This window comes from Equus caballus, chromosome 1 (genome assembly GCF_041296265.1).
Source record: "Equus caballus isolate H_3958 breed thoroughbred chromosome 1, TB-T2T, whole genome shotgun sequence".
Taxonomy (NCBI): Eukaryota; Metazoa; Chordata; class Mammalia; order Perissodactyla; family Equidae; genus Equus; species Equus caballus.
In genome coordinates, this window is record NC_091684.1 from 147,096,843 (window position 1) to 147,124,699 (window position 27,857).

A 27,857-nucleotide genomic window follows, 5' to 3' on the forward strand; every position below is an offset into this window, starting at 1 on the left:
GATTTAGTGAGCCTGGGTTGCGTCCTAGTCACCTGCATTTCTAAAATGTTTCAGAAATCTGTGCAGCAGGATCCAGAGAAATCAGTGACCTCTCTGGGATCACACAGCTAATTAGTGGTTGAGTAATGACAAGAACTCAGGCTAGTGATCCATGGAAGCAAACCTACATCACATTCCTAAAACTACCATCATCATAACAGTAACTATATAGTACACCTTTCTTGAGTGTTTACTGCATAAGAGATGGTGTGCAAAGGGCTTTATATGCATCATTTTTAATTTATTCCTGCAAGAATACTATAACAGGAAGTTCCTTTTTAGAAAAGAAGGAACCAAAGCTCAGAGAGCTTTGCCCAAGGTCACTTGGCAAGGATGTGATGGAGCCATAATTCAAACCCAGGGTAGCCTTACTTTGTCCAAAGGCCATGTTATTAACCTATTAGCTATTATTAATTACTAAGTATGTTGTTATTAATCTATTACAGTCACGTGTCACTTAATCACAGGGATGCAATCTGAGAAATGCGTCATTAGATGATTCTGTGGTTGTGCAAACATCATAGAGTGTACTTACACAAACCTAGATGGTACAGCCTACTACACACCTAGGCTATACGGTACTAATCTTATAGGACCACGGTTGTACATGTAGACTGTTGTTGACGAAAACGCTGTTATGCAGTGCATGACTATATACTGCCTTCTCGATTTTTGATGACCTGTAACAAGGTTCGGCAAATTATGGCCCATGAGCTGGTTACCTGTTTTTGTAAATAAAATTTTACTGGAAGAGCCACATGCATTCATTTGTGTATTGTCTATAGCTGCTTTCATGCTACAATGGCAGAGTTCAGTAGTTGCAAAAGAGACCATATGACCCACAAAACCTATTTACTATCCAGCCCTTTACCCAGAATGTCTGCCAACCTCTGACCTATAAGTTGAGAAGATGAACGAGGAGGAAATATGCAAATCATGTCCCTTAAAATTCTATTTCAATAAGAAAACTATGAAAGAATTAAGATGTCTCAAAGGAATGGTCTCTGGATTCCCTGACCCAATTTTTACTTCTTCATGTTTCTGCACAACTGAGTACAATGCATATTCAAAAACGATAGCATTAGGATCCTAAGATTGAATTTTTTCCCCAAGAGATTTTTTTTTTTTTAATGAGGAAGAAAGATTGGCCCTTAGCTAACATTTGTTGCCAATCTTCTTCTTTTTGCTTGAGGAAGAGTGTCTCTGAGCTAACATCTGTGCTAATTTTCCTCTATTTTGTATGTGGGATGCCACCACAGCATGGCTTGATGAGTGGTGTGCAGATCCACAACCAGGATCTGAACCTGCAAACCCCAGGCCACCAAAGCAGACAGAGCATGCAAACTTAACCACTACACCAACAGCCCAGCCCCCAAGAAAAATGTTTTAAGTGTTGAAAATAGTTAGAATGTCAAAGGCAAAAGGACACCTTTTTAAGTATGTGAATGACAGGATCATGCTGGTTCTTTTAGTTATATCTATCATACTCACTGTAATCTCCTTTGCACCATAATTTAATACAAGGAATAATGTTTTAAACATAAATATCTGTACGTGATATATCCATATCATTGATAAATGGATATGAACTCCAAGAAATAGAATGTACCACAAATACACCAAATCATCAAATTTTAATGTAGAACTAGCAGAAAAATCTGAGGGAAGAATCTGGAAATCATTTGAAACTAATGTACTATGTATCAATACCCACAGATCAAGGAAAGGTCAAGTTCAGTTTCTAGAAAAATCTTCTTTCCAAACAACATCAGTCCACCTAGAGTACTACTTTTTCCATATTCCTCTCAAATTATTATTTAAACCAGGAGTTGGCAAACTTCTTCCATAAAGTAGACAGTAAATATTTTCAGCTTTGTAGGCCATCCAGTCTCTGTTGCAACTACTCAAATCCGCCACTGCATTGCAGAAGCAGCCACAGAAAATATGTAAATGAATGGGGCATGGCAGTGTTCCAAAAAAACTTTACAAAAATAGGCAGTGGGCTTGATTTGGCCCTAGTTTAAATCATATAATAGAGTCTTACCATATACTTAGCCTTAAAATAATATATTCAAATATTTACTAATGGAATGTATCTAAATGTCTCTATTGCACAATTTAACTTATTTTAGTTATTTTGCCCTCTAATTGTCTTACAGACTCATTGAGGGGAAAGATGTAATTCTTTTTTATATGTAGATCCTAAAACAGTGTTGTATAACGGAAAATATAATTTTGGAGTCAGCTTCATATGCCTCCCTTTTAGGGATGCTGTGAGGATTAAATGAGGTAATATACATAAAAGTCCTGACATAGTAAGAACATAGCTGACACTTAATAAACGCATGACACCCCTCAATTTTCCAGGTATTTTCACCCATGGTAAATGAGTGAAATTTAATACCTGGATGCTAACAAATACCTTGTTCTGCCTCTAGATGAAACCTTGATATCTTTTTGGGAGGATTCATCATCTGATTTCATGTCATCTGATGAAGGAGGTTCATGAAGGTTTTCATCTTTCTCTTTATTTTCAGTCTTGATTTCTGCTGGAACAACAGTTCCAGACTGACCTTGCAAGCCACCTAACAAAGAGGCAAAGAAACATAAAATAAATGTCCAGACTCATTTATGAATTAGAACTAAGACAGAAAAAGCTTTCTAGATGGTGAACACCCTAGTTGTTACAGGGCTATAATGGAAATCTGAAGATGTAGGGACATATATTAGTTAGAGCTGGAAAGAACATGTCCACAAACTTTACAGAATGACTTTTAAAGCATCTGTATTTAAAAGCATCAAGTCTGACCTTGAACGGTCAGTCTAATGCTCACTTTAAGGCAGTATTTAACAACTGAACAAGGTATGAGAAACTTGATGCATTTTAGAAACTGATTTCTAAGATATTGTCAGGGTAAAGGAAATAAGCTTTAACATTTTCCTGGATTAACACAACAAAATAGGTGTCATGGTTAAATACAACTGGGAAAACTTTACTTTGGTGGTCTTAATATTAGCTATATATTTATAATTATTGATAAGTTCTATTATAATATAGATTGCAGTTTGCTTTTTATCAGAATTGTCTAATTAAATTATAATCTTCCAAATAACAGCTACTATCATTCAGAGCTCTCAATATACTCAGAAATCTTTCTCATTGCCTCTAAGGACCATGAAGACTGAGTCATGAGGGGAACTGATTAAGGAAGAAAGACATGACAGAAGCAGGAGCAGATAAAAAGATGATCAACAAATGCTGAACAACAGTTTGCACATGGTTCCATCTATCAATAAGTATCTATAATTGGCCCAGCCAAATGGGCCAATTGGAACCCTAAATATCTAAACTCTATAACCAGGCAGTAGCACTACTGCTTGGAATTCTCCCACCTAAGATGACTTTTGATTCACAGGTGTCAATCTGCCTATAAAAAAGGTGATAGCGTTCCAAATGATATCTCTGCATTACTGCTGAAAGTCAACAATATAGTTACCTCTATAATTTTCTTGTGTTTTATGGTTCAAGTCTGTGCTTGACGTAGTGACTGTACTAGACAGGACTGAATGATTGCCATTGAGACTGACAGAGTCTTCTCGATGAGTTCCAACCTAAAGTAAAAAAAAAAAAAAAAAAAGTTAAGATAGCTCAGGGGCAATAATTGTTTAAATTCTTTTACTGGGTTTAACAGAGAAAACAACGTCACTCATCTGAACTTAGCAACTTTTTTTGGATGCCACTTTTCTGCTGTTTGGATTTCAAAAGACTTGATAGTATTACTGCTTCTGAATCAAAATATTTTAAAAAATTCGAACTTTTAAATTTTATATCCCACAGAGGTTTGTTGTAAGAAGCAAATGAGCTAATAAAGTACTCTATAAGCCATAAGGCACTACACATTATAGGATCTATTAATAATCCTACATCAATCAATTTGAAAACCTATTCCATATACTACCCTAAATATATTAAAGTATGCATGAATTTGCATTTAATAAAACATTGCTACATTCCAAGTAATAATCGTATTTATCTACACTTTGGCATACCCTTTCCTCACATACATATATACAGCGTCTTGTTTTTTCTCCCTTTCACTGCCTCCTCTCAAAAATTTTAAAAGAGCAGCAAAAGCAACAGAAAATTAAAATAACCTGAAACAAAAGTTTTGCATTGCCAGGCAACAAAAATGCCATATATATGTTTATTCTCAGCTTTAATCAAATTTACACAAGTCACAATTAATCTGAAATGGGAAAGTAAGGCATGCAAACACCACCAAATGTTTTAGCTATTGCAGTATTTTTAGAAAAACTGGTTACAAATGAAGCTTTTTATTGGAACAATAGCAGACATGTCAACTAGAAGATTAAGGCTTTAATTAAACAGGTTTATTGCCTGGAGTTATAAATGAGAACCACTGTTTTTCAATAAATCCTTCAATCCCAGTAAACTGCCATGATTTGAGTCCCTCTTGAGTAATTAATATAGCTTTTATCCTTCATGACTTTGTACAGATTTTACCGTAAGAGGTATAAATACCCCTATGCAAGTTTATCCTTTGGTTTTCTGTGAGCTAAACAAGAGAAACCAAAGTTTTAAACAATGCAGGCCATTTGGTGGTGGACTTGATTAGAACGTTTTAGGTCCTCCACCACACTTTTTAAGAAATGTCTGTCTTCTATCCAGTGTAGTTTAAAAAACCCCATTTAATGTATTCCATAGCTACTTTTAAAAATTATTTGAGGATTAGCCATCACTGAGGATTAGTTATATCACTAACTCCCTTGGATGATGAAGCAATGACTATACTTTTTCTAAGCCATACAACCTTTTCATGTATTAGAATCACAGAATCTTAAAGCTTGGAAGGGACCACAGAAACTACAGCAAACTTCCATCCCCTTTTCACCACTGAAATCTTCCCTAAGCCTTTAGATTCCCTCACCCCAAAAACGCGACAGGGCATCCAAAGAGCTAAACCTAACAATCAGCAAAGAAGTAGACTGTGAAAATTATATTCGAGAGAGAAAACTATTTTTAAAATGTTTCATGATATCCTGTCTCCAGGGCATCCTGGTCATGTTTGTTTTTAACACAGAGGGTGCTTTCTTGCTAGCTATGAACTATTCAATGACATCAAGAGAAGGTGAGTTCGAAAATCCCATTTTATAAAAATAGATATAGCATAAATACAACATATAGCTGCAAATTCTTGGGACTTAGGAGCCTAGGCCTATTCTAAAATAAAACATCACTAGAACAATCTTGACTGGCTGAAGAAATCATTGCAGGATAAAGTAAAAGCTAAGATTTCTGTATTTGTATTTATAATAACGTAGACTTAAAACTTACCATTGGTAATATATGCTAATTCTGCTCTTACCTAGTATTTTGAGCTATTGTATCAAGTAATTTAAAAGGAAATAGCCTTTTAAAATTTAAACTTTTAAACATTATGTATACTCACTATATATCATATATGTGAAACTCATTTTATAGCTCCATAAGACAATACCATTGAACAAGAACAAACTGAATTTTCACTCACTGAAATGATAAGTGATTATGCATCTTCTGAATTCTTACTTCTTTTTGTTTCATTAATAAAATCTTTGATTTTCTGAATCTCAACTAATAAAAAAGTTCTATCACTTCCTTTCTAATGAAAGGCTTGGCAGACAAAGGATCATTATCTAAACAATAAATCTTAAGGATTTTGCTTTACCCTTAAGGAAACTCAGAAAGGCTGCTCAACTTGTTTTGGGATATAAATGCCAGCAAATATTTTTGTCTCTATGGAATACTACAAACTAAGTACTTTCTCACCCCAACCTACATTGTCTTCCAAAAGAAAAAAATTAAACCTTTTAAAAATGGCCTCAGACTAGCAAAAAGCTTGAAGCCTAGAGTTTTTCATGTTAATGAAGTTAGCAGGAACAACTTCTTTGTAACTTGATTCCCCTTGCAAATGGCCCTCATATTTTCTGGAGAATTTGACTTTCACAATTCTTATAGTTCTCTTTAACCCTTGCTCACGCTGGCTCCCATATCTTCTCTTTAATCTGCAGCTAATCATTCGAATGGCTCTGTCCACAGACACAACAGGTGTATAAACAGTTCTTTGTCTGAGCTCAGAGCCTGTGGGGCCAGCCAGATAGGACCCTGTTTAATTGTTCATCTCGTTAGCATACAGCTGACAGGCTGCTGCTTTTGGGGGAGTAGCAGGGGAAGGCAAACCCCTAGGCTTGCTATGCTCTAAATTTAGATTATTAAGAGCTCCATTTCAGAATAAAAGGCCCATCCCATTAAATGACATTATCCTGCCTTCTGAATCTTCACAATCTGTTATGGCCTTACTTTTGTGGGAGCAGCCAACAAGGGACCTGTTTTCATTTAATTTGGCCAATGGCTTTAGCACCCACAATGGAAAAATGTTAAATCTAATTACTTGGTGAATAAGAGGGCTTGTGAATTAAGGGACAGACTAAAAAGTACTCACTATGAATTCCTCTCTGATTCTGAATTCTAGTCTAATAATTTGTTCAATTTGTAGCACTGACTGAATACTAATGATTTAAATTAATCAGTATGAATCTAGAGATTGATTAAAGGATCTTTATGTTCTGTAAGTTTGTTGTTTTACCTGAAGAAGGGTTTTATCTAGAAACTTGGTAGAATTCCATTTGTTATGGGTCCTTTTTAATGATATTACCATAAATATATAACCTGTATGGTTTTCAAACAAAGTCATTTTGAACAATTCTGAATTTAAAAAATGGTATCAAAACCCTTAAAAAGCACTATAATGTAGTCTTAATGAAAATAAAAAAATTTTAAATTGCCTATTGAGGAAAAATTGGTTAGAAGTAGAAAAATACAGTTAAAAATTAACTCCTTCAATTCAGTTAAAACCTAGACATACAATTTCTATGGCATACAAACTTATACTAATAAAATTAAATAATGTCTAAATGTAAGGTTAAAATGATTCCAAATTTATTTTGATAAGTGACAAAAGTACTTATTTTGAATAAAATATTACCCTATTTGCCTGTTAGTCTTTAATAACTTACGTCTCTTAGAACTAAGAAAAATATGGTTTCTCTGCTTTAGGATTTGGAAAACAGATATGATTTATATTTTTGAATCATTATATAAGGTAGCTTTAAATTCTACAATTTAACCTTATTTACTCTGCTCTTATACAAGAATACCACACATCTCTAACCATAGCTTAAACAACAAAAAACCCAAGCAATACCAATAATAATAATAATAATAATAAAAATTAAGAGAAATACCTGGATTAAATTTCTTCAGGACTTGTAACAAAGAAATCAAAAGACCTCATGGATGAAATTTTGTCCTATATCATAAATAAGTAACTTTTTAAGATTTGCATCAAGCTTCCATTAATAAAAAACATTTCTAATCTAACTTATTTTGGTTTGAAGTCGTAATCACTGTCTGAGGAATAACTGAATACTTTTTGTTGAAGATAAAAGTGCTATCCTGGAGCCATCTCGCTGGGCCTCTGTATTTTAGATATTACAGCCATAAACAGATGTGATGTACAATAGTTTCATGTTGTTGAGACCTCTTTGTAATGCCCAAACAAAATTAACGATTCTACTCTTTTTCAGTTTTCCACTTAGTATCCATATTTTTTCCTGTCAGCAGTTTATTCCAAGAGTTTATTCTTACACTAACTAAATGGGAGCAAAACTCAAGACAAAGGCTGACATTTCAATGGTTCTAAAAACTCTGACTTTGTGTTTTAAAATTTAAATGATACATCAATCACATCCTAATAAGAGTACCTGATAAAAAGTTTTAAGTTTTATATTTGCATTAAACAAATATGGGGAAATCATCAAAAATACTGAAAGGGAATAAGACATTAAGTAAATGAAAATGTTAATTCTATTAAAAAATTAAGAGCAAATATTAAAACTATGCCAGGCTGGCTATGCTAATTATATAAAAAAAGTAGGAGATTACCCATCTCCTAGTTTCTTTTTCCAATACAGTAAATCTTTCAGGAAATTTAATGTTTGTGTATATTAGATAGTTAAAATATGTTAAAAGCTTTCTGTGGTTGAAACCTCATTTAATTCTAAAATTTGATGTTAGTCAAGTCTGTTCAGTTAAAAGCAACAATAATCAAAATTAAGTCTTTTGATATTGACTTCTATTAACATGTACTTTTGGAAGGTGGTAGTCTTATTTCTTTGGTGCGAAATATAAAAATCCTTTTTCTGGAACAATTAAAAAATACCAATTATTTTATCTATAAGACAAGAAGATGGATCTCCTCCTACAAATCAATACTATCGGCTGCAGATGACCTCACTGGCACAATCTTGTTATAACTAAAAACAATGTAAAGAAAAGTTCTCAGCAACAAAGCTATTTCCTTGCCAAGGACACTATTTTGGTTAACCTGTTCACGTGGACTTTACACCACAAGTATTCTTGAGAGCATTGCAGGCTGGAAGCTGAGCTCTCTGTACCACTTTTATCCTGCCATCAACTCTTATTCTTCCACTCCCAGTGCATTCTGGCTCACCTCAAATATTCCAACTACTTCAAAAATCCCAAACTACTCATTAAAGCAAAATAAGCAAAAAGTTATAGGCTCCTAGAAAAAGGGAAAAACTTGCTAACCCTAGTTTCCTGCACTGGGAAACTAATTTATGCTGTAAATCAGGGATTGACATGTGGGCCAAATTTGTTGGGTTTTTTTTTTTTTTTTACTACAAATAAAGGAGCTCTTTTAAATAAAGTTTTATTAAACAGCCACACCCATTTGTTTTCATAATGTCTGTGGCTGCTTTCAATTTACAATGTTAGAGTTAAGTAGTTATGACAGAAACCATAAACCTGCAAAGCCAAAAATACATATTATCTGCCCTTTTACAGAAAAAGTATGCTGACTCCTCTTCTAAATGCTAGGAGAGAAAGCACTATCATATTTAAAACCTGCAATTAGGATGGTGACCTACAGTAAATGCCCATTAGAACAAAAATCCATTACAACAAAAATTTTATTTAAATATTATGTGGAGTTCCTGAAATGGTATTTATGTTTATTAGAATAATTCCACTCTCAGCAGAAAATAAATGGAATGATGAAAATTAAATATTTTTGACAGAAGCTGACCTCACAAATTCTACATGGTGATATAGAATTGCTGATAAACTGATATTTCTGTGGTTGATTTGTAATTTTGGCTGCGTAACCTCCATTTTTAGGAGCCTAAAACAAATACTAATTTATGTTAATACAGAGGAAAAGTATACAAACCACTAGAAAGTTAAACAAGACAAAAAAAGAAAAGTGATTCCAGAATGTAAAATTGTCATTATCATTTCTTAGTCATGATCAGTTAGAATATATGGGGGCAAGAGAGGATAATAAAAGCAGGAGATTAACTCTTGAAGATGGCTGGCAACAGTTACAACAATATGTCCCCCAAACCACACACCCTCCAAGAATATGAAAAGAGTTGACTCCATACAGGTGGGTACTGAACATGTAAGCAAGGGGCTCCAGGCAGTACTGAGGGAAGTCTTCAGAAATGGGTAAGACCCACCAAGATAAGAGTCTTCCTCAACAGTAAGCCTAAGATTTAGTTGGGAGAGTCACCGGTGGACTGCAATTTTCATTTCATTCCATCCTTTGGTCTTTTTCTTGAAACTGAGAACTCACAGCTAGAAAGCTCATTTTAGAAGGATGGGAAATGAATACCGATTCACCTGACAGTGTCAGATTTTGTCACTTAATAACTTTATATTTTGAGGGTAAGCCTGACAGAAACATCTCCATCTCTAGTGATTGTATCTGGATGGGGTGGATATAGCAGATGATGACTAGCAGATTTTCACCAGCTCTGTGGCCTCTAAGAAGGTTATAAAAACTAAAGAGAGAAACTTGATAGACACATTGACCAACAGTTTGAGCTGAGATGCTGTGGCACTGATGCTGCTGCTCAGACTAGGCCAGATTCACCTCACATTTCCAAAGACTCTTTTTTTCTAGACTAAATTTTTTTCTTTTTTAAAGAATATCTCTAGCAGCCCTTTTGTTGATGCCCTGAGGCAGCACAGTGCTAGAGGACATAATAGGAGGTATTTTCTTAATTAAAAGCTTCAGGGTGATATCTAATGAAACAATTTTTCCCTCTACAAGTTTTTTTTTTAAATTTTTCTCTCTTTTTAAAGATTGGCACCAGAGCTAACATCTGGTGCCAATCTTTTTTTTTTTCCTTCTTCTTCTCCCCAAAGCCTCCCAGTACATAGATGTATATTCTAGTTGTAGGTCCTTCTGGTTGTGCTATGTGGGATGCAGCCTCACCATGGCCTGATGAGCAGTGCCACGTCTGCACCCAGGATCCGAACCAGCGATACCCTGGGCTGCTGAAGCTGAGTGTGCGAACCTAACCACTTGGCCACGGGACTGGCCTCACTACAAGTCCTTTATACCACAGTAGGTTTCTACATGGCTTTGGAGGACTGGATTTTGAAAAATCTCTTTTCCAACTCTTATCCAAAGTTGGTAAAACAACCTCCCCAAGACAGAAGTTCCATTTTATACAAACTCTACATTTTAATTGGGAGGAGTCACAGATACATCAAATATTGTAGCAGATAAATTAGAATGGGAGCAGTGAGCTATTAATAATGAAGAATTAAAAATGATTAAGAGTGAGGAATAAGAATTGCAGATGCTGCAGTTGAGACAAACTTGGGCTTCAAATATATTGATTTTCAAGTCATTCTTCTAAATAAGGAAAAATAGTATTTCAACAAAATAATTAAGAATTTTGATATTCTACATTTATATTTCAACAAACGTTATCTTATACTATTAGTTATTTTATTACTACTAATAGTGATAAAAATACTCCCTTATATTTCTGAGTTTAATAATTTATAAATGTTTTCACATTTATTAGCTTATCAATAGCAACAAAAACTAACTTAAAAGGAGCTTGAATTTCAAGATTTTCTGACATTAAAAAAAACCCAAACAACTGGTTGTAAGATATGCAGGCACCTAATGTCACCCAAGTTGCTGAAATCACTGTTCTCAGGAAACCAGGCAGCCGTGTTTGATGTTTACTTCAGTGGCTCCAAAATGAATATAAACGGCTGTCTGAGATGTGAATGTGAAAATCTGGAACCAATCCTATTTCACAGAACACAAGCCTTCAGCATTTGGGGTACCTAATTATTTTGATGATAGGTGAGTTTTACTCTTGATCACATGGCTTACAGCTAGAAGATCTGTTTCACAGGAGATTATTTCACAGCATGCAATGAATCTTAAAAACCATGCCATAAACATGCAAACACATGGTATCAGTTAAACAGCAGGTTCAAAAAGAGCTTCATTCCTTTAAAAGACAGTTTGGAGAAAAAATAATGTAAGACATTCAACACAGAATTTCTAATGTGCAGGCATGTAGAATTTCAAGTTTTTCCCTCTAAAGAATTACCATGTTTTAAAAAAGATGGTTTGAATTATTTTATTCTCTTTGGGGATTAATTTAAAATTGTTTCCTTTCATTGTCACTTAAATTATAGCCATTCTTAAAACTACTCAACATTTTTTCTTCATTTGGAAATAAAGCTTATATTTGGACCTGCACAAGTAATTTTGAATTCCTTCTGCTATTGAAGGCTGGTTCCAAACGATAATAAACAGCTTTTCTAGACCAGAACCCTTAAAATTCAGTCTTGCTTTACTGCTTTTGCTATTCAGACTTCCTATACACTATTTCAAGGCAAAAACTGTTCTGTCAATTATTATACATCTGGAAAAAAAATCCAAGTTTAAGCTAAAATGATCCCTGTAGAAAGTTTCTGCCTTTGCACACGATCATAGCAGGATTTTAAGGGCCAATGCTCAACCAATGACCCTGCCCAAGACCAGGCAGGTCTTTTTTTCCCCAAAAGAAGGACCTTTTCCTTCAAAGATCTCCTAAAAAACACTTAGGACAATAGGCTTTAGGGTTTATTACAAAAAAGATGAACACTATTTTACCATAGAAGCAGATCGATTGCTTGTAACAAGGCTTGATCCACCGTAGTTTGAATTGAGGCTTCCAATTGGTGCATTATGGGATGGTCCCAATAAACTGTGTATGTCACTGTGACCAGCAGGCAAACTGGTGGAAGGTCCCACGGCATGGTTCCGCAGCACATGGATAGCGTCATCCAGCCTGTCTAAACGGTCCTCCATTCGAGATTGCTGTAGGGATGGAAAGAGAGACATGGAGGTTACTGCTGGTATCTGTTACATTCACTAAACCGCTATGTTTCCTACTTTGGGATGTATGGAAGACAGCAAGTGAAATGCAATATCAAGTAGCTTCAAAAGCCACTACCTGCACTACAAATCAACAATCAAAGAAAGGGTATCTGTAGACTATGCTAAATTAACAAAGCTTCAGAAACAAATTACTGCTTCATGAAATCAATTTACTAATCTACCATGAGGTTATTTCTTTTAGCTTCTACAAAAGATGAAGGCTACTCTACCGTGTCTGATACTCAATTAACCATAGTTGATAAAAAAAGATAACCTGTACTTTAACACTGATCTTTGAAATGAGGGCAATTTGAGGAAGGGTCCTCAAATCCATTAAGTTTAAGTTGTAATTTTGTTTTAAGTGAAAAAAGCATACCTATCTGAAATGTTGAACACATCCAAATATGCTCTTTCACAAAACTTAGGAAATAATAATGTCTGTCTGTGGATACACACATGCCCCATACACAAACATATTAGAATTTTTAAAATCAAAAGCACATGCCAGTAGAGCTCTTTTAAAAAGAATCATTCTCAACAACATAAAAGAACAAAAGTCTACTCTTACATACTGTTACAAAAACGAAAATGGTCATTGTTTGATTTTAAAAGACTTTGGAGTCTGTACAGGCGTGAAAATTTTAAATGGATAATAGGAAGTATAATTAATTGAAACATAAAAAAGGCACCATCTAAAAGAAATAGTACCTCACAGACATCCTTTAAGAAGGACATTGCATCTTGCAAATGCTCGTGAAGTTGCTGCTCAACTCGATTTTTCTGGCAAAGTCAAGACAGAACAGGAGGCAAAGCACAGGTTAAGATTAACTCCAAAAGAGATGAGGAAATAGCTGATGTGCATGTCAGCATAACATGTTAGTAAAGTTAACGCAGAGAACTGCGAGATCTACTTGTATTAAGATATGAGAAGGCTGGGATTTAACAGTGAAGTTATAAGGTTAGCATCTAAATAGCACACATTGCTTATATTTGCTTGCAAAATATGTGAGAAGAAAACTTTCCTTTAATTTAAAATGTTCTGTTAGTCACAGAAAAAGAACTTTTCTATTTGCAACCTGGAATTACTAAATGATAGCATGACTTAGCATTCCATCAAGTCATTCTTATTTTGTTTTTATAATACTTTGTAATTTGGTGATAAGCATTGAAAATCAACAGTAGTTAACATTCTACCACAAATTCTTCACTCTCAATACCTAGGCAGGTGCCTTCATTCTACTGCCTTGCTTGTGAAGTAACATTTTGCTGGTACAATTTGTACAATATATTCTTTTTTATAAAAGAAAACATGGGAAATAACACTCTTCATGACAAAAATAATTGATACATTTTAAATTTTTAATGGAAATGTAATAAACTATACATAGTATGATTATATGAGAAAGAGTAATATACAACTATTTTGCATTGCTGGACTAATTTGCTTGCTTTTACTTGGTCTGTGTTTTTTTTTTTTAAGTTTCCTCTTATATGTAAACATAGAAGTATAGAAAAACTAAGCCCTTGATTTGTCAAAGAAACAAAAATCCTATAACACTATTTTAATACCAGCTGTCCTGAGTCCAGAAGCCTGATGTCCCAAAGAACAGATGGTAAAAGGCACACCCAATGTGTCTTATATTGTTCAACTAAATCAGGCCATTTGTTAGCAAAGAATTCATGTGTAATGCTATCCTACTGTTTTTTCATTGTTACTCAAGATTTAATGAAAAAACAAACTCCACACTTTTATCAGATAAAAGTGACCTGTAGTATGTTTCTAAGAGGCTCTTACCAGGGAGTGAAGTGAGTTTTCATAGCTTGGGGATGAAGGAGCTTGCCCTCCAGGTCGTGGCCACTGACTGGTACCTGTTAAAATAAAATCCAAAAGCACTCACACACCTTGGTTAACTTGGTGATCTTCATAACATTCTGACGGAAAGGGTAAAGATATTCAATAACTGTACATTTATGCGCCACATAATGACCTTTCAGTCAACAACAGACTGCATATATGACAGAGGTCCCATAAAATTAGTACCACATAGCCTAGGGGTGTAGTAGGCTATACTATCTAGGTTTGTGGAAGTACACTCTATGATGTTCACACAATAACAAAATCGCCTAATGATGCATTTCTTAGAAAGCATCCCTGTTAAGTGATGCATGACTACACATAAATTTATGTGAAAATTTTTGTTTAGCCTTCAGCATGGTATTGGCTACTTATGACCCCAACACATTAAAAAAAAACTTTATTGTTAATACAACAGTGCAGGGAGTTGAGAAAACAAAGAGAAAAAAACTATAAAACAACGTAACATTTTATGTTTGCATATTCTTCAGACTTTGCCCATATGCACACATATCTTGAGAAAATGTACTTAAAATATACATAATTTAAAATTCTGTTTCTCCCATGGTTTTACATAATGTTCATGAGCCTGCTCTTAATGACTATACAGCTGATCCTCTAGATCATAATTTGCTTAACCACCATTACCTTGCTGCTGGACATTTTGGTTGCTTTTAACAGGCTATTATGAATAGTAATTGAGTATTACTATATTATGTAATTGAGTATTACTATGTTATGAATGGTAACTATTGTGTTTTTTGGGGGGCGGAGAACATGTCATGAGAGTAAGGAGCATTTCTGAATTAAAAGACATGAACATATTTATGACTCTTAATTCATAAGGTCAAATTGCTTGAGCCTTTAGTAATGCACAAATTCACCAATTTCAAATACATTTAGGATTACCTGTTAAAAATTTTCCCAACATCATTTACACCAAAACACATTAGTTAATTTAGAAAATATCATTATAAAGATTTTGTTAAATGTTTATTCTCTGACTTTAGAAAATTAGCAATATAATGAAAAACAAAGATAGAAAAAGAAAAGATACAAGTTCTGAGTAGAAAGAATAAAAAGGACAAAAGAAGAAAAAAAAAAGAATTCATCTATGTGTTGGTGAGAATGTAGTGTTTTAATGGTCTTGACAAAATAGCTTTAAAAGAAAAAAAAACAATTGATCAAAACCTTTACTATTTCAGGATTGTGCATTTGAAAATAAGTTATTTATAGAAAGTAATAAAGACCCTTCAATTAAATATATATTATTTTTCTTAATAAAAACTTTGGTGACAACCTGAATTATATTAGAAATCTGAAGAGGGAGAAGTTGAAGGTTTATTTAATTTGTCTCATTTATTGCTAAATAAAGTTTTAAACTATGTTCCAATTAGGATCTGTTGTAGGTTAATTTCCACACTTAGGAAACCAAAAACTTATGGTAAATTGGAACTGTTATAGTTCACTTTAGCTGTATTCTCATTAATCATATACATTTTGTAAGTTGAAGACCTGGATACATAGATTCTTAATAACCTGATTATATTTCACAAGTAGCTGTGATTATACAGAAAAAACTTAAATACTAACATTGTAAGAAAAAATATATTATGTATTTCATCAGCTAACAATTTTTTTACATGTAAGCAAATTACAAACAAATTATTTTGAGGACCATTAAAGGCTTCCTGCTAGACATACAAATGTAATCATAATTCAACTACACAAATAAATTACAGACAATCTAAAATTGCTCATTGAAACAGAAGCTTGTGGGCTAATTTTATAATTAACAAGTAGAATTTAGCAACCTGAACAACCTAGTAACTGACTATATGAAGAATTCATATAAAAACAACCAGCCAATACTTTACCACTGATTTCAGTGCATTAGTACTTTCTAAGCACTGATGTAGAATTATGAATTTTTATGTGAATAACAAGTTAATCAAAATCTATTTTGAAAAAGAGTAAGTTATTTTAAAAAGTGTTTCCTTTAATGTTTAAAATATTTTATTTTCAATAATTTTCCTCCATCTTTCCCAACCCCCTTAGGTGATCAGCCTGTGATAGGAGCCTGATCAATAAATTATTTAATTTGTGTGGAATATTAACAGAAGTTTTATGTTTAAACACTTCAGAATCCTTAGCATGCATCTGCTTTACAAAATAGGCAAATTTTGTGGTTCTTCACTAGCTTAGCATTGAGGAATGAGATTTGTGCACTGAGTTACTCAGGTAAGATATCACCTACATTCATTATTTTTTGGTAGTGATCTGAAGAAACTGCTAAGGTCTATCTCAAAAATGCAATTCATTAACTAGAAAAATACACATATATTCAAACCTATTTTGTTTTTATTATAGATTGAGTTGTCCCACTGTGACATATTTGCTTAAAATAGAATACTAACATGATTAAATCACTGATAATAGTTCGAACTTTATAAAAATGCCAAGTTATATTTCATGGACAGAGCTCCTTTAACCCCACTTAGTCATTTCAAAACTTCATGCTACTGATCACAAAGGAGAAGGCTAGGCAGTTAGATGGACAGGGTTAGTTCAGTGGAAGGCAATCCTATGGCTGGTAAAACTCAAAGGGAGATATGGAAGTTTAGTGAATAGCAGGAATTAGCGGACCTGCATTCTGGTTGGTCTGTGTTGTCAATTTATTTTGTGAGCCCTGCCTATAAAACAGGCACACAGTTTTTGTTTTTGTTTCAATTTGCCTTATAAGGCCAATCAATGAGGTAAAAGATATGAAAGCACTCACTTCATGAGCCTAAAGGTCTTTTTGACCATGGGACATTATTAACATCTCTTCCTAATGGTAGACCTATTGTGTAAACAATAAAGAAATAATGTATGGGGCCGGCCCCGTGGCTGAGTGGTTAAGTTCGTGCGCTCCGCTTCGGCGGCCCAGGGTTTCACCAGTTCGCATGCTGGGTGCAGACATGGCACCACTCGTCAGGCCACCCTGAGGCAGCATCCCACATGCCACAACTAGGAAGGCCTACAACTAAAATATACAACTACGTCCTGGGGGGATTTGAGGAGAAAAAGCAGGAAAAAAAAAAAAAAGAAGATTGGTAACAGTTGTTAGCTCAGATGACAATCTTTAAAAAAAAAAAAAAAAGAAATAATGTATGTAGATTTCTGCACTTTTGGCCCATTGATGGCTTATTAGCTATGAGTGAGACCTTTAGGGTTGTGAATAGAATTCCAATTCTGGACACAGACCATAATGCAAGCACGTCTCTAACTCTAGACATACATGCATCTTCACCTTTTTGTAAAACTAGTCTGTGAATAAAATACATAGATTAAATTTAGAATCATACTGGCATCTCTGTCTCTAGCTTGTAATCATCAACTGTAATGCTATTACACAAATACGGAAAAACAAAAGTGCAAAGGTTGGAAACCTCAGAGGTTTCCTACAGAACAGGATTACCTCCCCCCTTCCTTCCGTGTCATCTGATATCTGGTGTAGACATATACAGAGGTTTTGGGCTTATATATCCCTTCTATTAGATAAGCACAAGCTTTCAACTCTTCATGTAGTTAAAAATTTCTGTAATTGCCCTGGGCTTTTTAGTGACTACCCCAGAAAGTTAGCTCTTATTCAAGTAGGATTATAATAAACATACCTGATATTAAAATGGTCAATAAGACCATTTCCAGAAAACATGCTAGCTGGGTGACTAGAATAAAAGAATTGAGTTATGCGGCTAGAAAATTTGGAAAGGCTTTCTTTGATCACTAAATATAAAATTTACCTAGTGTTTCTGATCTGCTGTCACACTGAGTGGGACTTTGTAAGTACTTCACCTAATAAACCTGGTTAATAAATTTAGGGAATACATACCAACATTTTATGTGGCTGAGAGAAATTCTTAGGACCATTTACCATGCATTTTCTTATTTTGTAAAATGTTTCTTTTGTAATCTCAAACTTTCATGAGATCCCTCATGCAAGGAAAAGTTTGGATAATCCTTAATGTAGTGCTGAGTGCTGAGCTTTCCACAATCTGGCCCCAGCCAACCTTTCCATCTCAGTGCTTCACACTTCCAAACGTGAAGAGTTCGTAATCATTCATCTCAATGACTCTGGATGAACAGGTCACACACTTTCCTGCACCTGGATCTTTGTCATGCTCTTCCCTTTATACCCAGAAAGCTCTTTTTCCTCCTTTTAAAATCCTACTCTTCATGAAGTCTATCCTGAGTACTCTAGTTTAGAGTGAATTTTAATAGCTCCATTTTCATATGTTCTCTCTCTTCTTTTCTTTTTTTCTTCTCTCTTATTTTCTCAACTAAACTGAAAACCTGCTGAGCAGGCACACTGACAGATGATAAAAATAAACATTTCATTGATTAAAAAACGAGGACTCCTTTCTTCCCTCTCTTCCTTCCTCTTTATTTTTATTGTGGATGTTCTGAAGATTGCTACTGAGTACTGCAATTACTAAACTTTAATTCATTTACATTTCAGAAGGAGGCAAAGAAAGGCAAAACATGGTTTTGCTTGCCTGCTTTCCAAGTTCCCTTTGTAAAGACGTTCTCTTAACTCAAATATTTGTATCTTTTCCCAAATAACAACTCTAATAGACACAGCCATTCTTTTCTTTTACCTTTCTGCCAGAGCCCTGATTTTGTCTGTGGTGTGTGTCTGTCTATCCTTTTCCTAGTATGAACCAGGAAGGAGTAATTCTCTTCTTAGCTCTTGGGATAAACCCTGATGTCTAAGATAAACATGGTGGTCCCATTTCTGTTGTGAGCAATTGTATCAGGCCCAGTGCTGGCCAATGAGTCATGAGGGGAAATCTGTTAAAGAGGCTTCTGGAAAAAGATTCTTAAAAGACAAGGAAAAGATGGTCCCTTTTCTTCTACTGGACACAGGTATGCCCACACGTAGTACCTTGAAGTGCTGTCTTGCCACCAGCCTGAGGAAAAACTGCAAAGTAGAGCAAGTGCCCTGACATATGGTCTAGGAACTTGACCTGCTATGGGCTTCTTGTCATACAAGACAACCAATCCCCTTATTACCTAAGCCAGTCAAGACAAAAGTTTCTCTTCCTTTCAGCCTAAAGCATCCTAACTGACACAATATCATCATATCAAAAGCTTCCTCCTAAGCTTTCTCTAGGTAGAAATGTATGTTTTTGGCCTAAAAAGTTCCCAAGGAAAATGAGTAGGATTTAAACAGGAATGATGATTGCCTTAGAGGCTGCCTCTGTGGCTCTGTATCTGTGCATCTATCCTTACAAGCCCGGTGCCCAGTCTGACTGACTCTCAGACACAAAGAACAGGGCAAATGTAGAGAGTACATAGTGGGTAGAATTTTCCACTCAAGATACAGGCCACTGCCACACAAGGTAGAAAATAATTTCTGCATATTATAGAGGAGCTTTGGTTTGCTATTTTTCATTTTTCCCTTCAACTGTGAATACTTTATTGCATCATGCTTTGCTTTTTTCCTATTCCGTTTCCATATCTGCTCTGCCAATTTGGGGTGCGTGTGTGTGTGTATATGTGATAATAAGAAGGAAACACTAGGTATAGGAGATGGGAGAGAGATACACCTGCATAAAATCAGTCTTTAATTTGTCATTTCAGTGGGAGTATTTGAAAGTATTTTTCTTCGATTACGACTGAACTGAAAAAGAAGCCTACTGATACCTGCACTACACAATTCAATGGGCCACAGATTTTCATTAATCAGCTGAATTAAAGGGGAAAAGAGGATATTAGCCATTAAACACCAAATAAAGATGGAGGAGGAAATGTGAGATCTCACTTTGGACTATTATTTTTTGAAAAATGTCTAAGTCTCTGATTCTCTGTTTTACTGAGGTCCCTTTATAGATGCTAGCTCTTCTGCTGCCTGCTTTCCCACCCAGTGTTAATGAAAACTATCTTACCGGGCAGAGGAGGAGAGGCAGTGGGAACACATAGTAAGGGCCAATATAGATACCACAGACGAGAAAGTGAAATAAGTTGTTGCAAAATGACAATGATAATTTCAGTAAAACTGTGCCAAGAGGGTGAGTAGGGTTAAAGTTACATCATTCTTCCTGTAATTTCAGCTCTCTGTTAAACAACAACTTTAAGTCAATGGGTCTTTCATAGTCCTGTCTACGTGGGGAACAGCTGTTCAACTTTTACTAGACAGCTGAAGCCATGGTGTCTGAGAAAGTGGCAGAACCCACTAATAGCTGAAAGCAGCTGCCATCAGTTCATCATCTCTACACTGGAATGCTTCTTAGCAGAGTCACAAGGCTAACGCACAAAGCACAGGTGATGGCCAAAGCCCTGACATACTAGGAGCCCTGATTTTCAGAAACCCTGAACAATGCAAAAAGGCTTAACAATAGTACCACCACCACCACATGGACTTAAATAATAATGGCTTGATCAGGAAAAGAGAATCATGTCTGAGGTCAACTGTTGGAAGAATATGGCAATTTTTACTCAGTTGCCTAATATCTTTTCCTCAGAACTAATATTTCTTCTTTAGCATGGTTTTTCTCCAAATACTGCTGAGAAAAATACAGTTCAAGTTTTAAAAGTATAGCCTACAGATACTAAGCATTATCCTTAATTTTACTTATTTCTAATAAATATAAAAATTTCTATTTACAGTAACAATTGTATCTCAACAAATTTATAGTGTAGGACAATATCTAGAATTTGTTAAAGCTATTATGAAAAAAACAGGAAAAAGTAAAGCAAATCTGAATCACTTATTTAACTCCACTAACAACATTCATCCACATTCATAGAGAGTTCTCTTCCTTAGCAAAAAAACTGCATTATCACCAAGAATTTACATACATACATGACATAATAACTTAGTGGACCTAAAAATAAAGAAAAACTATCTAGCAGAAACAGTTATTCATCTTTAAGTCTTACACTGGTACATTGAAAAAGCAGAGAACAAGAAAGAAAGAAGTTACATGTACTTCTAAAAAGGTTTTGTTTATTTTCTATGCTATCTCATGAAAAATTTTGATTCATCTCCTTCTCCATATTTTATCTTCATCTCAATTGCCTAGCCTTATCTTTGTCCTATTATAACAATTGTTCTTATAAATTATCACAAATTATTTTAAGAATCGGAGAAGGTATGAATAAATAATTCAATACTCACCAAAATGAACTCAAGAGGAAGGCTCTGCTTACATGTTTTCTCAAAATCTAAATGACTTTTGTCATGAATTTTTACTGGATTTTATTGAAAAATAAACAAACTTCAAATATTTCCAAGTAGCCCCACACATATTATTAAGTAGTTAGATATAACAAAAGCCTACCTGTGAGAGGTGAGGGTGATCCAACTGGTGTTGATGGATTTGATGGAAAACTACTGCTGGTATGGTCAGGAGAATAAATCTAACCAGAAAACAAAAGATATACACATATCAATATATGACAACAGCAAAAACATAAATCCATTTGCACAGAGTTATTATTATTTTTTGGTGAGGAAGATTCACCATGAGCTAATCCATTGCCAATCCTCCTCTTTTTTCACTTGAGGAAGATTAGCCTTGAGCTAACACCTGTGCCAATCTTCCTCTACTTTTTGTATGTGGGACGCCTCCACAGTATGGCTGATGACTGGAGTAGGTCCACACCGGGAATCCGAATTCACAAACCTGGGCCATCGAAGTGGAGCACGTGGAACTTTAACCACTTGGCCACAGGGCTGGCCCCCTGCATGGAGTTATTTTTATAATCCAAGTTGCCACCTCTAAGACTCAGAGTGAAAAACCGTTTCATCAATTTTAGGACTATTCCATTATATAAAGGCTATAGAAGACTCAGTTTTAAAACTAGGATTAAAAAATATCACATATATTCGAATATGAGAGGAATAAAATAGATGATATCTATTTCTTTATTATTCTAGTTGAAAATAATTTAAGTTTCTAATTGTTAGAACAAAAAAGAGAAGTGACTATAAAGTTAAATCTGATAATCTTTCTAGAAAATACCATCTAAGAAAAGGGATACCCATTAAACATAATTATCTCAGGAAACCATTAACTCACCTTTTGAAGACAGCAGTCTTTAAAAACAGCTTTAAAAGCCAAAGAAAATAATTTTTTAAATAGTTATCCCTTATTTCTCATTTAAAAAGTTCTGTTTGACCAATGAGACTTGCCAAATTCAGCTCCAAAGGATGTGTGAGTGTTGTAAAAAATCAAACTTGCTCTCAAAGGGTACCTTGCTACTCTTGAGGAAAATGGAAAAAAAAACCCAACCAAACAAAAACCCAAAAAATGTTCCCCAAATTACTTATGGACTTTACCTCCTAAGAGGTCTTCTTTAAAGAGAATAACATATCTGGATATATAAATTTTGGTATCTTGGCTAAAGTTTTGTTGCAGTACTTTATATTTATTATATATTGCTAAAAAAAATAGTGACAGATTCATTCAAATTTACCTATTTAACTCTTAAATATTTTAAAAAGTCTCCTTAATCCTTCATAGCCTTTTCTAGGACAATCCTACTCCTATAACGGGCATAATAAATCATCTTCACACCTCAGCACTTAGAGCAGACAAATCAACTTATCTGGATAAATTGTGGTCAAACATTTTTTTTTTTAAGGTTTTATTGTTTTTTAATTTTTCCTTTTTTCTCCCCAAAGCCCCCCGGCACATAGTTGTGTATTTTTAGTTGTGGGTCCTTCCAGTTGTGGCATGTGGGATGCCGCCTCAGCATGGCTTGATGAGCGGTGCCATGTCCATGTCCAGGATTCAAACGAGTGAAACCCTGGGCTGCCAAAGCAGAGCATGCAAACTTAACCACTCGGCCACGGGGCAGGCACCTGGTCAAACATTTTTAAAAGGAAAACTACCTGTGGGCGCAAAGAGTCATGCAATAGAAATAACCTTGCTGTGGGTAAGCTTACAGCTCTAATGAATTTAAAGAGACCCAAATTATGGCATATAAGGGGTCTCAGCATTTGTTTTAAAGACAGCATAATATACCAAAAAGCCAGACATTGGGACAAACTCATGTAAAACAAAATTCCACAAGTCATAATCACCAAACATAACAGCTTTCATTTTTTAAAAAGAAGATAGCATTAACTAAATTGCAAGTGGCCAGAAGGTCTATTTACCTTTGACTACTAATGGATATATCTGCCTCAAATAAAATACACCAATTTTCTTGATGCTACTAAATTGTAAATACCTTTAAACAACAACTCCCTCCAAATTACTAGATCTAGAAATTGTATGTTGAAGTTAGAAAGCCATTTTGCAAAAGCAAAGCTACCAAGAAGACTTCAAAAGACTTTATGGGAGGACTTAGTAATAGGGAGGCAGTATGTTACAAGATCAATATTGTAGGTCTTAAAGTTGTTAACCTTTTTAAAAATTCAGGGACACGTGAAAATTAGCTAAAGGTCACATTTTGGTTCTTAGTGGCCTACATACATACAGTGATTTATTTCAACTTTATAAGTAAATTAGGTAAGGTCACCAAACTTCAACAAAAACATATCTCAACATACTCCTTTACTTTTGTAAATCACTATTTCCCATGTTTAAGATTCACATAATTATATCTGTTTATGAACAATGGATGCTAACTTTTATGTAATACGTCTTGACTACAGTAACCAGTAAGGGATGAAAGAGTTGATAACATTGATGATGGTTGGATGAGGAATGAGAAATGTCTCAGTTCTATGCAAAACTTTGATTATCATAACTAGACCAACTCAATGATTCTTTTTTTTTTTTGAGAATAATTTTTTTTTCTGAGGAAGATTCGCCCTAACATCTGTTGCCAATCTTCCTCTTTTTGTATGTGAACCACCACAAGAACATGGCCACTGACAGACAGTGGTGTTGGTCCATGCCCGGGAAGTGAACTCAGGGCACTAAAGTGGAGCACGCCAAACTTAACCACTAGGTCACTGGGGCTGGCTCTACATCAGCTCACTGATTTTTTATTTCTTTGTGTAAAGATTAACAGCATGAAAGCACTAGAGAAACAGCATTCCCTCTCTGTCACACCCTCCTACTTTTTTTCTTCATACTGCTTACATTAATCCCTAATTGTCTAAATTTGTTTACTTGTTTATTATCTGTCTCTTACCCTTTCCCCTTGTAAAACGTATGCTCCAGAAGAGCAAGAACTTTGTCTTATTCAGACAAAATCTGAATTATATAGAATCTGCAGTAGCTTTAGCTTCTACAGCAGTGCTGGTAAACATATACCTGTTGAAAGAATGAATATCATCTTTGCAAGAAGTTTCCATTTGAGTATTTCTTTTAAATCCTTGCATGTATTTACCTAGGCTCCACCTCTCTTTTACTCTTTTAGTTCCCCTAAAGTAGGTTTCCCTAGAGCTCTGGTCTCAGTTTTCTATTTACCTGTGTTTTACCTCTTGGTAATACCATTTGTCATAAAGTATCAACTATGACATCCTGTGAATGCCTCTTAAGTTGACATCTCTATCCTCATACTGGCTGCTGGACTTCTCCATCTGGACGTATTCTTCTTTCGTCTCAAGCTCAGCATGTCCAAACCCAAACTTTGCATCACTCCCTCAAGCTTCCATACTCCCCCCATCTCTACTCTTCTATTTCCTCTATCTCAGTTAGCACCACCATTCTCAGGGTCACCAAAATCACTCTCTCCTCCCTCTCCTTTCCTCTGTCCCTCATCCTTCCCACCAAAGACAGCAATATCCACAATTCTCTATATTGTTTCTGGGATAGGCACATATCATTCTAACTTCCAAGACACTACTTTAAACATTTACTAGAACTTTGGGTCAACTATTCAAGTCTTTACATTTCTAGTTATTCCCTGCTCCTGTCAACCCACACATAATTGCCTGAGCTACTATCCTCAACCAGTTTTGAACAGTCAAATCCCATGCAGTGCTTCCTGTTGCTTACTAAATAAAACAGAGTGACATCTGACGTCTTTCATAATCTGGTCACAAAAATATCTTTCTATCTTCTAACCTACTTATAACATTATGTACTCTGTTATCCAAACAAAATATCTTTTTTGTTTTCTGAACATAACTTGTCTTTTCAAAATGCCTGTATCTTAACTTCTCCCTGATGGAATTCTATACCACATCAAAGCTCAGCTCAAATGGCATCTCCCCATTTACACTCATTTTCACCTCCCTTACACTCTTAAAATAATCTGTATTTCTCTTTGGTCTTTTACTTCACACTATGCTCTATATTATCATTTTTTTTTAAATATCTGTCTTATCTTCTCTCCTTGACTGGAAGCTCTCTGAAGGCAGGGACTTATATTGTTCAACACTGAATTTGTCATTGTCTGTCACTGTCTTGTATGAGTAGCTACTCAATATTTTAAAAGGTGAGCAATTAAACTGCACTTGAAATTTGCTATAATACTTTTTGATAAAAAGCAGAACTTGGTAAATGGTAGTATTTACCTCAGTATTCATGTTATGAGATTCAATAACAGAAATACCAAAGTGGGGAAAAAGATCTTGTTACAAAGATTAATTCATTTACAAATTAGTTTTATAGTACAAGCGTTGAAAACAACAAGATGGTGCAGTTTCACTATTTCTGAGAATTAGTCCTGCTCTCCACACCACATCATTAGGGAAGTATGAGCTTTTGAGGGTATAAGCAGACTATCAACCCTTATTTTCTCTGATAACTCCATCATTATAATTAAACAATCCCTAAGCATGTCAAGAACTGGTGACAACTTCTTTAATCTCAAAGAAGGAAGAGGTTGTACTTGAGGTATACATCACAACCTTGCTATGACTTAGCAAAATGCTCTGATGCTATATACAAAATAGGTGTGAGATTTTAAAAATCACTGTGAAAACAGGAGAAGCAGTCAAAATGTATCAAGTATAAAAACATATAATTTCTGGTGTTTTTTCAAAAGCAGCTTCTCCATTTGTACAATGAAAGCCATTTTCTCCACTCATCCATCACACTCCCTGATTCTACTTTGCCCTAAATTAAAGTGATGACAGACAGAATTGTTATTAATACTTTCCTGAACTGACATATAGCCTGGCAAATTACAGGATTTTTTTTCTTGTCCCTTTTACTTTCATAAAAACAATGTGTATGTGGGGAGAGGAGGAGCAAGACAATATTAAAAATGCAAAATACAGTTTTTCAGATCACAGATCATTTCATTAAATTTCACCTCCTCATGTTTATTCTGTTGCCAAGTCACATACAAATTATATTTATTCTATAGAAATTGTTGTGCTAATTTAAGAAATTCTAAACATAAGTCCTATTTGACAAAGAGCATTCTAAATCAGGAATACATTACTTTTTGTACTTTCTGACCTTAAAGAACTCCTACGCTGATGTTTGAAAGAAAATAAAAAGAAAAAAGTCAGTCTCTTAAAAAGTGGGGATAGGAGTGATTTAGAATCTAGAGCATAAACACAAAGTAAGAACTCATTCTGCATGCAGTCCATGGTCCTCGTACTGTTAAATGACCAATGATGAATAACTCACACCACCTTCTGCCAGGCTTAAACGGTAATATGCCTCATTTTACTGCAACAAATGAGGCTCCTCCTCCTATCAGTCACGGTCCATTCCAATCAGCAGGGTGCCAATAAGCCAGAGGCTAATGAAAAGAGCCTCAGACAAAAAGGACACAATGGAGAGCTCCCAACCCCAACATTGGAACTGTGAGCCCAATTTTTTAAACACTACCGTGCACATTTCAGTTAATCTTTATTATGTTAATGTTATTGAGTCTAAGGAACAAAGAAACTTATTTCATGAATTACTTTTAAACGTCAACTTCCCTGAATTTTCTTTTCTTTTGTTGGAGACTACTGACCATTTAACTATCCAGATAAAACACACACCCACACACACACTCACTCACTCTCTCTCCTTTGCTCTGAGGTAGAAACCAAAACATAAATTATCACAAAGAAGTCCGATATAATCAACAAAGTTAAACAGTCCTCTTGTTTGATCTCCTCTAAATTAAAGACCAAGTGTTTTGATATGGTATTAGGCACTGAAATAAACCAGATGTTTCTTCCTCTACATAACTCTCCATGGGCACAATCTTAAAGGGTTATTGTCTGGCAAATGTTCAGGGAAACACATTACAAATGGCACGAATACCCAGATTTTCCTTTCCTTCTATCTTACCCTAGTTTATTATCTAAACTAATGCATAATCCACAGGGCTTTGGGAACTTTGTGTAAATACTTTCATGTACAATTCTCTTTCTAGCTATCCTAAGATTAAGACCACAATTATCCAGGCTTAAATCTAAAATAAAGGAACCTTTGCAAATGTATTATCTGGCCTTACATGTTTAATCACACAGTATTCGGTGTGCTCTTTAATACCTAAACTGAAGAACAAAGGTTGTACCCTCTGATGTTTCACACATGAAAGACCTTCTAAGACACAGACAATCGGGGAGTTAGAAATAGCTCTAATGACAACAGCATGGTGTTTCTCCACCTAGAACAAGATGCTATATTAAAAATGTCACACATTCTAAGAACTTACATTTTCAACATACTCATGGTCACTATTTCCAAAGATCTGTAGCATCTAACATAAAATTCTGATATGCATGTCAGACTCTCAAGTGT

The 27,857-nt window shown here is 34.9% G+C and overlaps 1 protein-coding gene across 20 annotated transcripts in view; it reads right to left on the minus strand.

Moving 5' to 3' along the window:
• Nucleotides 1-27,857, minus strand: part of TCF12 (transcription factor 12) — a 351,415-nt gene that overhangs the window by 14,494 nt on the left and 309,064 nt on the right. For 11 of the 20 annotated variants that reach the window (XM_070236010.1, XM_070236006.1, XM_023616783.2 and 8 more), the window contains 5 exons: nt 21,540-21,618; nt 14,155-14,228; nt 12,093-12,299; nt 3,537-3,651; nt 2,462-2,624 (listed from right to left, as the gene is read on the minus strand). In XM_070236010.1, coding sequence (XP_070092111.1) covers nt 2,462-2,624; nt 3,537-3,651; nt 12,093-12,299; nt 14,155-14,228; nt 21,540-21,618 — 638 coding nt within the window. Of the gene's footprint in view, nt 1-2,461; nt 2,625-3,536; nt 3,652-12,092; nt 12,300-13,067; nt 13,140-14,154; nt 14,229-21,539; nt 21,619-27,857 lie in introns of all 20 variants that reach the window. The other 9 variants (XM_023616749.2, XM_070236001.1, XM_023616756.2 and 6 more) reach the window with 1 other exon arrangement.